The following is a 15,935-nucleotide window of genomic DNA, read 5'->3' on the forward strand; positions in this document are numbered from 1 at the left end:
AAAGTAATTTGTGAACATAGTTTAAAAAATTAAATCATTTTAAAAAGCTTATAAAATGAACAATCTGTAAGACCTGCTACCCAGAAGAAACTATTCTGTACTCATATAGCTATTTCTTCTCCATATCTCTAAATAAAATGCTTATAATTGCGGTTTCAGTCTGTCATACAGAGTGAAGTAAGTCAGAAAGAGAAAAACAAATATCGTATATTAAAGCATGTATGTGGAATCTAGACAAATGGTACAGATGGACCTATTTCCAGGGCAGGAATAGAGACTCAGACATAGAGAACAGATATGTGGACATGAGGGGACGGGGAGGGTGGGATGAATTGGGCGATTAGGATTGACATAAATACACTACCATGTGTAAAATAGATAGCTAGTGGGAACCTGCTTTATAGCACAGGGAGCTGTCAGCTTGGTGTTCTGTGATGACCTAGATGGGTGGGATGGCCAGGGTGGGGCGTGGGAGGGAGGTCCAAGAGGGAGGGGATATATGTATACATATAGCTGATTCACTTCGTTATACAGCAGAAACTAACAAAATTGTAAAGCAACTATATTCCAACTAAAAAAAAAGAGAGAAAAAAGATTTATCAGTTTTAGATGTTATATCGTGATTCTGCTGGTATGGTAAATAAGAATTTGGCTCTCCTACATATATCTCTACAAATTACCTCCTTTCCCAACCCCCAATAAATTTATATTACAAGTTTTAATAAATCAGTATCTACATTATGATTATGCTAACATTGATCATGAAAAAATGTACATCATTGTTTTATTTTGCACTTTTCTTATTCTGAGGTGAGGCTTGAGCCATTTTTTTTTTTTTTGGAAGAGTCATTTATAATTCCTGTGAATTGTCTGTTCATGGCCTTTAGTTTTTCTTTAGGGTTGCTGGCTTTTTTCTAATTTATAGGATTCCTTTATGTTTATAAGATGCATGTAATTTTTCCCCAGTTGGCTGTTAGTCTGTTTTTACTTTATTTATGGCATGATTTGGTATGCAATAATTTAAAAAAAAATTTATATTGTTGAATTTATTCTTTTTTTTTAAAGGAGAAATTTTTGTCATTGGGTTTTTTTTTGTGTGTGTGGTACGCGGGCCTCTCACTGTTGTGGCCTCTCCGTTGCGGAGCACAGGTTCTGGACGCGCAGACTCAGTGGCCATGGCTCGGGCCCAGCCGCTCTGCGGCATGTGGGATCTTCCCGGATCGGGGCACGAACCCGTGTCCCCTGCATCAGCAGGCGGACTCTCAACCACTGCGCCACCAGGGAAGCCCCTGTCATTGGGTTTTTAAAAAATATTTATTTATTTATTTATATATTTTGGCTACAAAGGGTCTTAGTTGCGGCACGCTGGATCTTTGTGTGGCACGTGGACTTCTTAGTTGCGACGTGCATGCAGGATCTAGTTCCCTGAACCAGGGATCGAACCCAGTCCCTCTGCACTGGGAGCGTGGAGTCTTAGCCACCGGACCACCAGGAAAGTCCCCAGATGCTGGCTTTAGATTGGAGCAGAAAGGAAGGTAGAGTACACTGATGCAAGAGCAAGCAGGTTGTTAGATTTTGTTAGGAAGAATAGCTATGGTTCCCAGTGAAAACTTAGATGAATTGATCAAATGAGAGGAACAAGAAGACGGCAGTTAAAGTTTGGGGAGTGAGAATTATGAAATAGTAGTCTTTGGAGTGAATTCATTGAGAAATATAGTAGGATTGCCAGTACAGTTGAATGCCCTTTTGAAATTTTGAGGCAGATATTAAGAGTGAGACTCGAGCACAGTCTTTTTCCATATTCAGATTTTGGAGGTGGGGCATGAAGTAGGGTTTAACTAAGGTAGGAGTTTTGCCAAGATGATGTGGTGGAAGAACACTGAAGTTACTGGGAATGCTAACAGTAATAGATAGAGGTAGAGAGAGAGAGGTATTGATATGGAGAACAAGTACTTAAAGTAACACGGAGGGAAGTGTAGCCCTGTAGTTCTTGGAGAAACCATTTTAGGTAGTGGTACCAAAAGTTTAGGCTTTAACGTGGATGGATCTAGAGACTGTCATACAGAGTGAAGTAAGTCAGAAAGAGAAAAACAAATATCGTATATTAACGCATATATGTGGAACCTAGAAAAATGGCACAGATGAACCGGTTTGCAGGGCAGAAATTGAGACACAGATGTAGAGAACAAACGTAGGGACAGCAGGCGGGGAGAGTGGCGGGGGTTGGTGGTGGGGGTGTGATGAATTGGGTGATTGGGATTGACATGTATACACTGACGTGTATAAAATGGGTGACAATAAGAACCTGCTGTATAAAAAAATAAATAAAATAAAATTCAAAAATTAAAAAAGTTCAGGCTTTAGATTAAAACAAACTAGGTTCAGCCACTAACTAGCCATAGCCCTTAGGTAATTTACTTATCTCCTCTGCGCCTCAGATTCTTTATCTGAAAAACTGGCATTGGACATGGGAGTAATATTTTGCAGTTATTTTGAGTATTATTAAGATAAAATGTGTAAAGCATCTAACCATGGGCCTGATCACAGCTGTCATTGCTTTCCAGGTCAGTCTCGCTTTCTGCTCCCTCCCTTGCTGCCACTCACACCATTGGCTGTCTAGGTGATTGCTACCAGCGTGGTGTGCACTCATATTCTTCTTTTGGCTCTAACAGCTTTATTTTTGTGAATTCTCTTGATATGTTCTCTCCTGATGGGGTAAAATATTTGAGATGGTCTCATTCCTCCTGAAAACAGACATAATCTGGTTTGTTTAGCGTTGTTATATTTTATGTATCTTTTCATTAGCTGGTTAAGTGGAAATGGCTGTCTTTTTCCTTTCACATGACAGTCTAGTATGTTTGAAAGAAACCATGAATACTGGCTTAACTTTTGTCTAGAAAAATTCTGATTTGAAATGGTATATTGGAATCTCTGTTAAATAAGTCAGTGGTTTCTTCAAGCTATTAGGACATATTATACTACAAATTAATGTTATCCTGTAGCCATACTAACCTGCTCAGTGGTGTAGAACAGCAAACTTTTTTTTTTGCCTGGAGTATCTGCCCCCCTCCCCTTTTTATGTCCTCATTCCTTGCTTAACTGCCTTGTCCTTTTTTTCTTTTGGTCTCTTTTACATATTACCTTTGTATGGAGTCTTCCCTCTCCCACCTTTTCTAAAGAAAGTTCTTAGGCTTTTATGTGTTTCCTTCAGAGCGTTTACCAAAACTAAAAGTTATTTTATTTAGTTGAGATAAACTTTTTTTTAATCCGTCACTCTTATCTGAATATGTGCCTGACTTCCAAAAGGTGTTGACTAAACATTGTCAATATGTGAATAATGGAATAGCTGATATGTACTTGATTATGAGGTTTATTAACAAGCACCAAGAACTAGATTAAGTGCTTGATAAACTTTAATATTTTTTCCTCACAAAAACCCTAAAAAATAGGTGTAAGTCATTTTATAGAGAGAAAGTGGGTCACAAAGCTATTAAGTGGTAGAACTTGGGTTTAGAACCGAGGTTTGATTCTAAAGCTTTTCTTAACCATTTCTTTCCTTATACTGGAATTGAGTCAGTCACTAGGGCATCTTACTCCCTGTCTCTTTGTTTTTTAGGAACTTCTAGCAATAGTAAAACAAAAGACTACTGAGAATTTAGATGATGTCACCTTCTTGTTTACTTTGAAAGCACTTTGGAATCTTACAGATGAATCTCCAGCTGCCTGCAAGCACGTTATTGAAAATCAAGGATTGGCAATCTTCATCCAGGTCTTGGAGGTGGGAAGACAGGATTGAGTTTATATGTAAAGTCCTTTTAAAAAATATTTATTTATTTATTTATTTATTTATTTATTTTGGCTGCTCCTGGTCTTAGTTGTGGCATGTGGACTTCTTAGTTGCAGCATGCAGACTCTTAGTTGCGGCATGAGGGCTTCTTAGTTGTGGCATGCAGACTCTTAGTTGTGACACGCATGCGGAATCTAGTTCCCCGACCAGGGATTGAACCTGGGCCCCCTGCATTGGGAGTGCGGAGTCTCACCCACTGGACCACCAGGGAAGTCCCTGTAAAGTTCTTTTCTTCATGATAAAACCTGTATATTCTTTTCACAGACTTTTTCAGAGTCAACAATACAAAGAAAAGTACTTGGTCTTTTGGTAAGGTGAATTGTTTTGAGTTAATTCTAATTACTTAAAAAAATAGAAAGCTCACACTCATGTAGTACCTACTATGTGCTAGGCACTTTTGTAAGCAGTTTACATGCATTAACTCATTTAATCTTCACACTATCCCTATAAAGTAAATACCATTATATATGAGTCATCTATTGCTGTAAACAAACTACAGCTTAAAACAGCATCCATTTTATTCACTTATGAATCTGTGGGTCAAGAGTTTGAACTCAGCCAAGCTGTACAGTTCTTCTGCTGGTCTCTGTGGAGTTACTCATGTCGCTGCAGTCATCTGGTGGCTCAGCTAGGCCTAGATGCTCTAGGATGGCCTGACTCTCAACTCTTACCGTTGGTGCAGGTTGTTAGCTGGGCCTTGTGTCTCCATGAGCTTCTTCACTTGGCAGTTTCTGGGCAGCAATAGAAGGCAAGTGCACTGTACAAGTGCTTCTTAAACCTCTGCTTATATCAGATTTTCTAATGTCTCACAGGTCAAAGTAGGTTATGAGACCCGGGGTATTTTCCAACAACCACTTTGCCACTTGTTTGACACCAACTGGGTTTCCTACAGCTCGATTCAGTTCAATTCTGCCACTAGCTATCCAGAGTTAGCATCAGATCCCACAAGTTAAAAAGCTCAGTCTCACAAGTCTGCCTCCACTTTAGTTGCCAACTGTTAAGCCCAGGCCACCCCTACTTCTGACTGACTGACTTTAAATTGGGGGTTTCCACGACCCCCTCCTTAGGTCGATAATTTGCTAGAATGGCTCACAGAACTGAGGAAGGCACTTTATTTGCTATTTTCAGTTTATTACAGGATACAACTCAGAAATAGTCAAATAGAAGAGATATGTAGGGCAAGGAAGGAGGGATGTGTGCAGAGCTTCCATGCCCTCTCTGGATACACCACCTTCCCAGCAGCTTGATGTGTTCACCAACCCAGAAATTCTCCAAACCCCATTATTTAGGGGTATTTATGTGGGGGTGGGGGGGGTCTCATCACACAGGCATGATTGATTATTAATTCAATCTTTAGCCTCTCTCCTCTCTCTCTGAGGTTGGGGGCATGGGGTTGAAAGTTCCAGGCTTCTAATCAAGGTTTGGTCTTTCTGGCATCCAGCCCCCATCCAGAAGCTATCTAGGTGCCTGCCAAGAGTCACCTCATTAGAACAAAGATGCTCCAATCACTCCAGAAATTCCAAGGGATTTGAGAGCTCTGAGTCAGGAACCAGGGACAAAGACCAGGTATTTCTTATGCCTATGGATAAGCCCAGATTAAAGGCGGTGGCCACCCCTTGATGGGAAGAGCAGCAGTCACATTGTTAAAGGGCATATACACAGGGATGGGGAAATTGCGTTATGTTCTGTACTCTCCCATACATCGTCGTCTACATTTTATAGATACTCAGTCTGAGGCACAGAAGTGCCATTTACCCTATGTTACCTAGATAGTAAGAGGCAGAATCAGAACTCAAACTCAGGCAGTCTGGCTCCAGACCCTCTGATATTAGCCACTTTACTATACTTCCTCTTTAACAATTGAATTAATTTTTTAGAAATATCTTTGTTTATACTTTTATACTACCTCCCAATCAGGATATTTGTTATTGAGAGATTTCTTTGTTTCCTAAAGATAAAGGTGAAGATTTACAAAAAGTAACGAAGACATACTACTGTATGCCCCTGCAGTTTGCTGTGCGGGTGCTTCGGAAGCCACAGATACATGAAACATAGCAAGCCGGTAGTACTAATAATGTTGGGAGGTGGTGTCAGACAGGTATGCACATACCTCTCTAATTCATGATTGACTGTGGTAAGTGCTGGAAAAGAGGCACAAAGTCCAGTGGGAGCCTTTGATTCTAGATCATGAACTCATTGAAAGCAGGGACTGTGTCTTTCCCTCTGTATCCCTAACACATACAGGACTTGGGACAGAGCAGATGTGAAAGGCTTCCTAGAGAGGAATACATGATTGGTATTGGAAACCTGGAAGGTACAGAAAAGTAGAAGAAAGGAACAAAGGTCATTTGGGGCTAAGAAAGGATGAGAAAATGTAATCATTTGAGGGACACCGTAATATAGAGTGTCTGGAATTTTGGGAGAAGGTGGGAAGAAGAAAAACAATGGGAAATCAGGCCAGAAGGGTGGTTTGAAGCCTCATAGATCTATACAATGCTAAGTATCCTACTTTTTATCCTTTTGAGAGCCTCTCAGAATACTGAGGATTAGGGAGGTTGTTCCTTTTCCTTCCTTTTTCTGTATGAGTAAGACCCACATTCTCCTGTAGCTCCCATTCAGTATTTTATTCCATAGACTCTTGGGAAGAAAAGGCTAATATAACAGCCTCTGCCAGGATTACAAGAGGAACTTGGGACTCAACTGAGGTGTCCCTCTCAGTTTTGCTAAGGATCCTGTCTATCATCTTGTCTCTTCTTGTTTGGGGCTGCCATCTGATAGACTCAATGCTGAAGTCGTGCTGTTGACTAATTGTGTAGCTGGCCCAGGGAAGAAGGGCAGGGGATCTAAAAACAGTGCAATTTCTGCTGAAATCATGCTGTTGACAAGAGGGGTATAGCTAGTCTTGGGAAAAGGGGGCAGGGTGGGTCTCAAAACAGTACAATTTTCTGCAGAGTGCCTTATGCCTTTTTCAACATACTAAGTCTATAGGGTATACTTTTCTGAAAGCTGCTTGAGAAGGAGCAGCAACTGCTGTGGTCGCTTTGACTGTGTGTTTATCCTCTAAACCTTTGTTTTTTCATCTGTGTAGTGGACAGACCCTAAGTGACCAACCCCCAGTGATGATATTTTTTTTTTTGGTGTTCATGTCTTTGTGTAATCCCCTTCCCCAGAGTCTGGGCAGGACCTGTGACTTGCTTCTAACTAACAGAATATGGCAAAGATAATAGGATATCACTCCTGTGATTATATTACAATATGTATAAAATCCTTCTTCCTAGCAGACACTCGAGAAGTGAGTGGTTGGAGAAGGGAGAAGCCCACATAGCAAAAAAAACTATGGGCAGCTTCTGGGAGCTGAGGGTGGCCTCCAGCAAGAAACCCTCCTTCCTGCAGTCACAGGGGAATGAATTCTGCCAAGGTCTGAGTGAGCTTGGAAGTATTCTCCCCACCCACACCTCACCCATTGGAGCCTCCAGATGAGAATGCAGCCCAGCCAGCCCTTTGACTGCAGGCTTGTGAGACCCAGCTAAGCGAGGCCCACAGAAACTGGGAGAGGAAAAATGTATGTTGTTTTAAGCCACCAAGTTTGTGTTAATTTGTTACACACATAGAAAACTAATACAGTACATAAAATAACAAAAATACTTCCTGCCTTTCATTGTTACTGTTAAACTTAAAGCTAATGTAACATATAGTGGGCCCTCAGGAATGTTAAGTTTTTTAGTCAGACCTGGATTTGTATTCTAGTCCAACCAGTTATTAGCAGTGTGAACCTGACAAGTCAGTCTTGCTGAGTGTCGAATTTCTTTGTAGGACTATTAAAGATTAAGTGAGATAAGGCAGATAAAAAGACATTTCAGTCTCTCTAGCTCAGTGCCTGGCACTTAGTAAGTGCTTACTCGATGATTTGTTATTACTGATCATCCTCATCATCAAGGGGGTGGGATTGTAGGTGTTAGGCTAAATCAGAGGGAGGAGGATGGGACTAAGTGTTCTTGTGTGTATATGAGCTGAGCAGTCGGAGAGGGAGAGGAACCAGTTCCTGATTCTCCCCTCCTTTCCTGTCCCTGATATTCTCTGCTCCATCTGACCCATAGAACAACATAGCTGAAGTCAGAGAACTCTCTTCCAAGCTGATGACTGAAGATGTGGTAAAGCATGTCAGCAGCTTGCTGCATAGTAAGGAATTGGAAGTCAGCTATTTAGCTGCAGGCATCATAGCCCACCTGACATCTGACGAACAGCCCTGGATATCCCATGACCTCCAGAGGAGAGCACTTCTCCAGGATCTGGTATGAGAACCATTGCTCTTTACAAAACCCAGAGTCATCTCTTCTTGCAGAAAACTTATTTTTCTAGATCATAAGAATTTTTGAAATATGTGTTCATTGTAGAAAATGGGAAAGATAGAGAAAAATATAAAGAAAACATTATAAATCACCCACACCTTACCACCCAAAGCTAATCTCTATTAACATTTTGTTGCATTCCTTCTGATAACTTTCCTTCTATAAAAGTTATACATGCAAACCATTTATATGGCTGATTCTAATTCTCTTTCCCACTCTCAGCTCTTTTTAAAGCTATTTCTTTTGGTGTTTACCTCCATATCTCTAACATATGTTGTTATTTCTTGACTTTGTAGTTTAAGACATTATCAATTTATTTTCCCACTTTGGAAAATGAAGATTCTTTTTCTCTTTGTCCCAATGCACACCTTTTCCTATACTCCAAGTATACATCTCCTTTCAGTACATTCAAGCACATCCTGTCTACTTCAACTTCTCGGAGACTACTTTCCTAAGCCTTCTGTTTTTTTTTTCTATCTGATTTGCTTTTTTGTATATCTGTTAGACCACTGTCATTCCAGGATATTCATTTACTATCATTCTGGAGATTCTCTTTGCTCTCTTGTGTTGGATTCCCTGTTTCCTGGATTGCGTACCTTCCTATTTTTTGGTGTACTCCCTCATTCTCTTGGGTCATATCCTCCAGTAGCTTCCTAAGAGATGTATGAAAAAGAAAATTTGAAACCTTTTATGTTTGAAACGGTCTTTATTATACATTCACATTTAGTTGATCAAATGGCTAGGTATAAAAGTTAAGTTTTGAAATATTTTCACAATTTCTAAGTCATTGCTCCATTGTCTTTTATTTCTCTGTATCACTGTTGAGAAGTCCTGTGCCATTTTTCTTTGGAAGCTTTAAGACCTTTGTCTTCAGTGTTTGGAAATCACAGTGATGTGCCTTGATGTGGGTTCATTTTCATCTGCTACGTTGGCTACTTACTGCTCTGGAAGCTCATTTCCTTCAATTCTGGGAAATTTCTTTCTCTCCCTCTCGCCCCTCCATCCCTCCTTTTTTTTCCCTCTTTTTTCTCCCTGCTTCCTTCCCTTCCTTTTTTTTTGGCTTCATTGGGTCTTTGTTGCTGCACATGGGCTTTCTCAAATTGCAGCGAGCTGGGGCTACTCTTTGTTGTGGTGCACGGATTTCTCCCTGCAGTGGCTTCTCTTGCTGTGGAGCACGGGCTCTAGGCATGTGGGCTTCAGTAGCAGCACACAGGCTCAGTAGTTGTGGCTCGCGGGCCCTAGAGCGCAGGCTCAGTAGTTGTGGTGCACGGGCTTAGTTGCTCTGCAGCATGTGGGATCTTCCCGGACCAGGGCTTAAACCCGTGTCCCCTGCATTGGCAGGTGGATTCTTAACCACTGCACCACCAGGGAAGTCCCGTCCCTCCCTTCCTTAATTTCTGTTCTTCTGATTGAAGATTATAAGGTCGGCTTCCAACAGGCTAAACACCCACTAGAGGAAGAGAGTTGGGGGGTAAAGGAGACTCAGCATTTAGTATTTAGATTTTTCACTTTAGCCCCCTGTTTCTAGCATGGTACTCCCAGCCTCAGTTGTTCATGGGATTGCCCAATCCAGAAATTTTTGTAAGGGGTGTTAGAGGAAATCTTGAAGTCTTGATTCTTTGATACTTTCAACCAATCCTCCTATTTTCAACCCCACCTCTAATCTCACTTCCTGAAGTAATACTTTTGCCAAATTTTTAAGTCTCTTGGGTGTTCTGTTCAAAATGGTTTGTTTTTTTAACCTTCCCCAGTGCTAGATCTATTAAATTAGTTACCATTTTTCTTCTGCTTTCTTCTATGTGTATTTGTCTTCTTTTAAACCGTTTGTATCATTCTGTTCATGGGATTTAGGAGAGGAGTGGGTGCATGCTCAATCTTCCATCATTAAACAGGAGCCCCTTTTTATTGCATTGTTTTCCACATGACTTTGTTTATATTCTACATATATAATGCTTATTTAATTGATAGTTGGCAGGTTAGGTATCCTAAATTTGAGTAATCAATCCCATATTTTGAAAACTTATGTTGTTTCATATATATGTAATTATAAATGACATGAAACAATACCAGAATCTTGATTTGTCTTTTTGTACAGTATACAACCATCCAGAATTGGCCAAGTTCAAGTTGTAAGATGACAGCATTGGTGACCTACAGGTAATTTCATGATGGTATAGTGCTTTTCTTAAAGCTTGTCCTCAGTCTACTCACTATGTAGAGGCCATGGTACAGTGATAAAATATTAGAATAAAATAGCCTGTGTTCAAATCCTGTTTCTTTGTGATATTGGGAAAATCACTTTTAGAAAATCTCTGAGACTCAGTTTTCATCATCTGTAAAATGAGGCTGGCAGTATGCAAGATTGAGGGTGGAATCAGATATTGAATGTATAATGTCTCACACAGAGTATAATTTCTTAAATGCTAGTTCTGATTATATGCTCAGCAGTATATCTGTCTTGGTGAGGAATTGACCCTGGGGGGAAAATGTTGAAAATTATTATTATATCCCTGATGTTAGCTTGAGTTCTGAAGAAACATCTTCTTTGTACTTATTTAGATCCTTCAAGGCATTTTTCCCACTCCTTGGCAACGTCTCTCAACCAGAGGTTCAGCTCTGGGCACTATGGGCCATGTATCATGTCTGCAGTAAAAACCGTATGTAATTAAAAAGAATAGTTTTCCAGCTATTTTTCTGTATAAGGATTAAGTTCAAGGTGGAATTTTGAAAAATTGTTCACCTATGTCCTGATTTTAACACTTTAAAAAAAGAAACTGAAAAGCATTTGTATTAGTATAAAAAATGCTACAGAATTATAATTGGGGGTGGTTGTCAAGCAATATAGAAAGTGAAAGTTTGCTCCCACTCCTATTCCCCATAGGCAAGCACTGTCCATAAGTTGATAACTATAACTATACTTCCAGATACTTTTCTGTATACATGCTATAGTTAGTATATACTATATGCGAATAGGATAATGTTTTTAGACAAAATGGGCTCATTCTGTGCATACTATCCTATAGCTTGCTGTTTTTCACTCAGTAGTTTATCATGAATACTATTCTTCCTATAGTAATACATAGATTTGCCTCTTTGTAATGGTTTGAGGGAGGCTGGGGAGCCAGATGTCAGGAGTTGGTCCCAGGCAGATTAAATCTTTTTCCATGTTTTGCTGTTTTAAATTCCCCTTGGGAATTCTTGGCTTTTATTCTTTTTTTAAAAAAATATTTATTTGGTTGTGCCAGGTCTTAGTTGTGGCTTGTGGGCTCCTTAGTTGCAGCACATGGGATTGTTAGTTGCGGCAGGTGGGCTCTTTAATTATGGCTCCAGGGCTCCTTAGTTGTGCCTTGCCAGCTCCTTAGTTGTGGCATGCATGTGGGATCTAGTTCCCTGACCAGGGATCGAACCCAGGCCCCCTACATTGGGAGCGTGGAGTCTTATCCACTGCATCACCAGGGAAGTCCTTTGGCTTTTATTCTTTGTTAAGCATTATTATTAAAATTTTTGCTTTTATTATAAAAGAAATACAGGCTATAATTTTATATTAAAAAACCTAAGATATAACTTTTAGAATTAATTAAAAGTTTAACTATCAAAAGCATAAGCTATCTTAAAATGGCTTTAACAAGTATTGAGGCCTATATGCAAAAAAAACTATAGGAAATAATTTAAAAGCCTGAAATAATTGTGAGACATACTATACTCAATTCTTTTCAATTCACGGATATAGTACAATTCAAGTGAATGAGTAAGAGTTGAGGAATCTGAAAATTATTTTAAAGTTAAAGTGGCAGGATAAACAGGAAAGAACTGACTGAGAAAAATGGTTTTTAGGAGCTTGCCCTAATACTTCTCTTTATTTATTTATTTATTTTTGGCTGTGCCTGCGGCGTGCAGAATCTTAATTCCCAGACCAGGGATCAAACCCTGGCACCCCTTGCAGTGGAAGCATGGGGTCCTAACCACTGGACCACCAGAGAAGTCTCTAACACTTCTCTTTAAATGGTACTGGCATATGAATAGATGGAGGCAGATCAATCAGTTTGAATGGCATTGAAATAGACTCTGATATATTCAATTACAACAGAAGTAACTGTAACAAAAACTAGAATTTAGTTGAGTATTTATATTTACTATGTGCCAAGCAGTGTTGTAAGCTATTTATGTGTAACTTATTTAATCTTCACAACAGATAGAACGGGTAGCATTTTATTGTATATCTGTTACAGATGAGAAAACGAGGCATAGAGAAGTAAAGTAACTTGCCCAAAGTTAAAACAGCCTGCACCGGCAGAGATAGGGTTCTAACCTAGTGATCTGACTCCAGATCACCACTATTAATTAGATTCCTCCGTATTTCTTTGCTATATGATGTAACAATTTATTTAACATTGTTTCCAGTCTTTTCTATCACAATATAAACACTGGTTCAATGAATAATGACATTCTCTCTCTCACCCTCACTCACATACTATATATTTAGGAAAGATGAACATATGTGCTAATTAAGAGGACAGACCCCAGAATCAGACTATTTGTACTTTGCTCCCATGTGGGAGCTTGAGCAAGTTACTGAACCCCTCTGTGCTCCAGTTTCCTCATCTGTAAAATGGGGATTAAAGTACCTATTTCATAGGGCTGTTATGAGAATTAAATGAGGTAACATTTGCAAAGCATTTAAACATTGCTTGGCTCATAGTACGAGCATTTGTATATAGCACAGTATTAGTACAAGCGTAGTGCATACCATTTGTTAAAATAAAAGACATCACTTTGCAAGCATAATCTGCAGAATACTTTTAGAATTACTGAGTCAAAGTGTTATGAATGCTTGTTTTGGTAGGTATTGCTAAACTGTCATCCAGAGAATTGATTACCAGTTTGCATTCCCATCAGCAATATATTAGAGCTTCCAGTTTCCTTTTATTCTTGCAAAAAGGTTTAGTTGAATTTTTTTTTTTTTTTTTTTTTTTTTTTTTGGCGGTACACGGGCTTCTCACTGTTGTGGCCTCTCCCGTTGCGGAGCGCAGGCTCCGGACGCGCAGGCTCAGCGGCCATGGCTCACGGGCCTAGCCGCTCCGCGGCATGTGGGATCTTCCCGGACCAGGGCACGAACCCGTGTACCCGGCATTGGCAGGCGGACTCTCAACCACTGTGCCACCAGGGAAGCCCTAGTTGAATTTTTTGATCTTTGTCAGTCTAAGGTGAAAGAGAGTCTCAGTTGACGTTTATTTTAAGTAAGGTGAACTGTCTTATATTTGAATTGTCTGTTGATTTCCATTGCTCACTTTTTGTTTACTGTTTTTTGGTCTTTTTAATTTGAAGAAACTCTTGAAAATATTTTTTCCCAGTTTATTGTCTTGATTTTATTCATTGTTTTTACAAGTCAGTATTTTGTTATATGGCCCCTGGGTTTCAGGCCATGATTATACCTTACAAAATTGATGAAAATTTTCAGCCATTTTCTTTTAAAATATTACCCTCCACCTATTCTCTCTATTCCTTTCTTGTAACATCTATCAGAAGTATCTTATACCTTCTCTGAATCTGTCCTACGTATTTTGTAACCATTTAAAAAAAATGTTTCCATATCTTTGTTTCTTTTTACTGCATTCTTGGTAATTGCCTTAGATGTGTTTTTGGATCATTGTTTCTGTGTCTAATAGACTCTTGGACTGATTAAGAGAATCCTTTCAGACTGATTTGTGGACATGTGCCTTCAGTACAGCTTTGTATTTGCTTCTGTCAAGTGTTCTAGAGGTTTCCCTGGGATTGGACTAATTCTTATATTAATTTCTCAGCTCAAGGGTTCCCAGAACATTTAGGGTAATGTAAATTCAAACCCTATACCAACTTGGGACTGGTTATAAATTCTCAGGAAAGACTTCTCCCCAGGAGCCCAGGCTAAATGCAGATGTTTCATTGTCTTGTCCGTTGTCTTGTCTAGCCCTTTGAGGGGCCAGCTTTATGCATTGATTTTGCTTCTGACTTCCTAAGTTAAAATCTAAATTCCTAGATTACTGAAACTGATAGTCCCTTTCTGCCTCACGATAGTTACAGGTTAGGTTACATGAGCTTTAGGTGCTTTTTGCTCTTTGTGTCTGACTCCTGGACAATTCCTTTACTTTGTGCACTCAACTATGAATTAAAATTTTTTTCAATTATACTGTATCCAGCTCTGGTGTTTTTAGGTTGTCTAGCTCAGCATATTGCCTGAACCTGAAATTTGTACTATTTTTGTAATAAAAGATGTTCTTATCCTTTTAGCTAGGATTAGAGACATTTGAAGCATAGAGTTGTCCAGAAGTAAACATAATAAAAGAATCATCCATTATCTCATTACACAGGCCAAGCATTAACTGGCATATTTCTTCTAAATTGACACAGTTTATCTGTTAATTCCTGTGTCACAGGGCTTAAAACTTTGTACTCTTTCTTCAAAATGGTGAATGTGGTAATTTGGGAATATTTAAGATGCCAACTTGTCCATCAGGTTTCTTTGTTTGATTTTCTTTCAGCCAGCAAATACTGCAAAATGTTAGTTGAAGAAGAAGGACTGCAGCTTTTGTGTGACATCCAGAAGCACAGTGAGGCAGACCCCCAAGCACAGCACATTGCAACCTCCATTCTAGATGACTTCAGAATGCATTTCATGAATTATCAGAGACCCCGTCTCTGTTGAATGCTCTTCTGATCCTCAGGGGCTTCAGAGGTGCTCTGTTGCTCAGTGTCAGGTCTTCTGCCCTGTCACCAATTGAATGTTGAATTGAATTGAAACAAGTTGTCACTGGAGTTTGTGAGTTGACTGCCTTCTTGGCCTTTTTTTTTTTTTTTTTTTGGTTGATTTTCTGTAAGTTATAAGAAGGTTGGGTTTGTATGATAGCCATGATCCCAAATCAAGTTGGAATCATTCTGGGAATACCCCTTCAGCAGTTTTGAAAAATCAAGCCCTGGACTCTGTGTGAAGACCTCTGAGCTTGTGTTGGAACAGCTATGCCAGTTACTTTTCTCTAGCCCTGGCCAATTTCTTAACTCTGAGTGTTTGTCAGAGGAAAGGAAAAAGAAAGACTTACGGGGAAGCTGTGATATTTATGTTAAATTTCATGTTCGAAAGAATCTCCTAAGTTGTTATTCCTGGTTATATGAAGCCACTGGAAAAGAAGTACATGAAAAAGTTCTAGGAAACATACACGTATAAATGTATTGTTTGGAAGGCAGAACCTCTATTGGAGGGGAGGGAAAAAATTATTTTTAATAGATACCAGAGTACCTTCCACTTGTTGGGTGGAGGGAAGAGAAATATATTTTTATGATTTGGGGTAGTCTACCTTTGACCTTTCTCCCTCCAGCGTTACGCATTAGACTGAGTAAGCATAACATTGTGGTAATTGGGTGTGCTGGTGGGGCACGGTCAAAGTTAGGACTGAGAATAGAGTGTTCAGATGGAAGATTATATGGGGATTATAAATCTCAAACCCTCAGTCCCTCAAATTTTTAATTTGAGTTAGGACTGTGACCAAAACTGAGAGGAAAAGGAAGGGTTGTGCCACAGATGCAAAGAGGTGCTCTTACCTAATATGGAGATGAGAAAAATAGTGAGCTTTTCTGAGAACCAGCCTCACTCACAGTATAAACTCTCAGAAGCTTTGGTTTGTGTCCTCTGCAAACCCGTCTATGGAATAGAGTGTGAAGTCCTTCCTCACCTTATTATTGACAGCTAACAAAACACGTTTTACCAT

The 15,935-nt window shown here is 39.5% G+C and overlaps 1 protein-coding gene across 1 annotated transcript in view; it reads left to right on the plus strand.

Annotated features, from left to right (window-relative positions):
* ZYG11A (zyg-11 family member A, cell cycle regulator) overlaps positions 1-15,228 on the plus strand; it is a gene marked incomplete at its 5' end in the record, with an annotated part of 59,410 nt that extends 44,182 nt beyond the window's left edge. The window contains 6 exons of the mRNA XM_082615914.1: positions 3,617-3,778; positions 4,112-4,156; positions 7,945-8,139; positions 10,292-10,353; positions 10,756-10,853; positions 14,715-15,228. Coding sequence (XP_082472040.1) covers positions 3,617-3,778; positions 4,112-4,156; positions 7,945-8,139; positions 10,292-10,353; positions 10,756-10,853; positions 14,715-14,878 — 726 coding nt within the window. The 3' untranslated portion in view covers positions 14,879-15,228. The remainder of the gene's footprint in view (positions 1-3,616; positions 3,779-4,111; positions 4,157-7,944; positions 8,140-10,291; positions 10,354-10,755; positions 10,854-14,714) is intronic.
* Between the last annotated feature and the right edge of the window lie 707 nt (positions 15,229-15,935).

This window comes from Mesoplodon mirus (assembly GCF_964341445.2).
Source record: "Mesoplodon mirus genome assembly, chromosome: 3".
NCBI lineage: Eukaryota > Metazoa > Chordata > Mammalia > Artiodactyla > Ziphiidae > Mesoplodon > Mesoplodon mirus.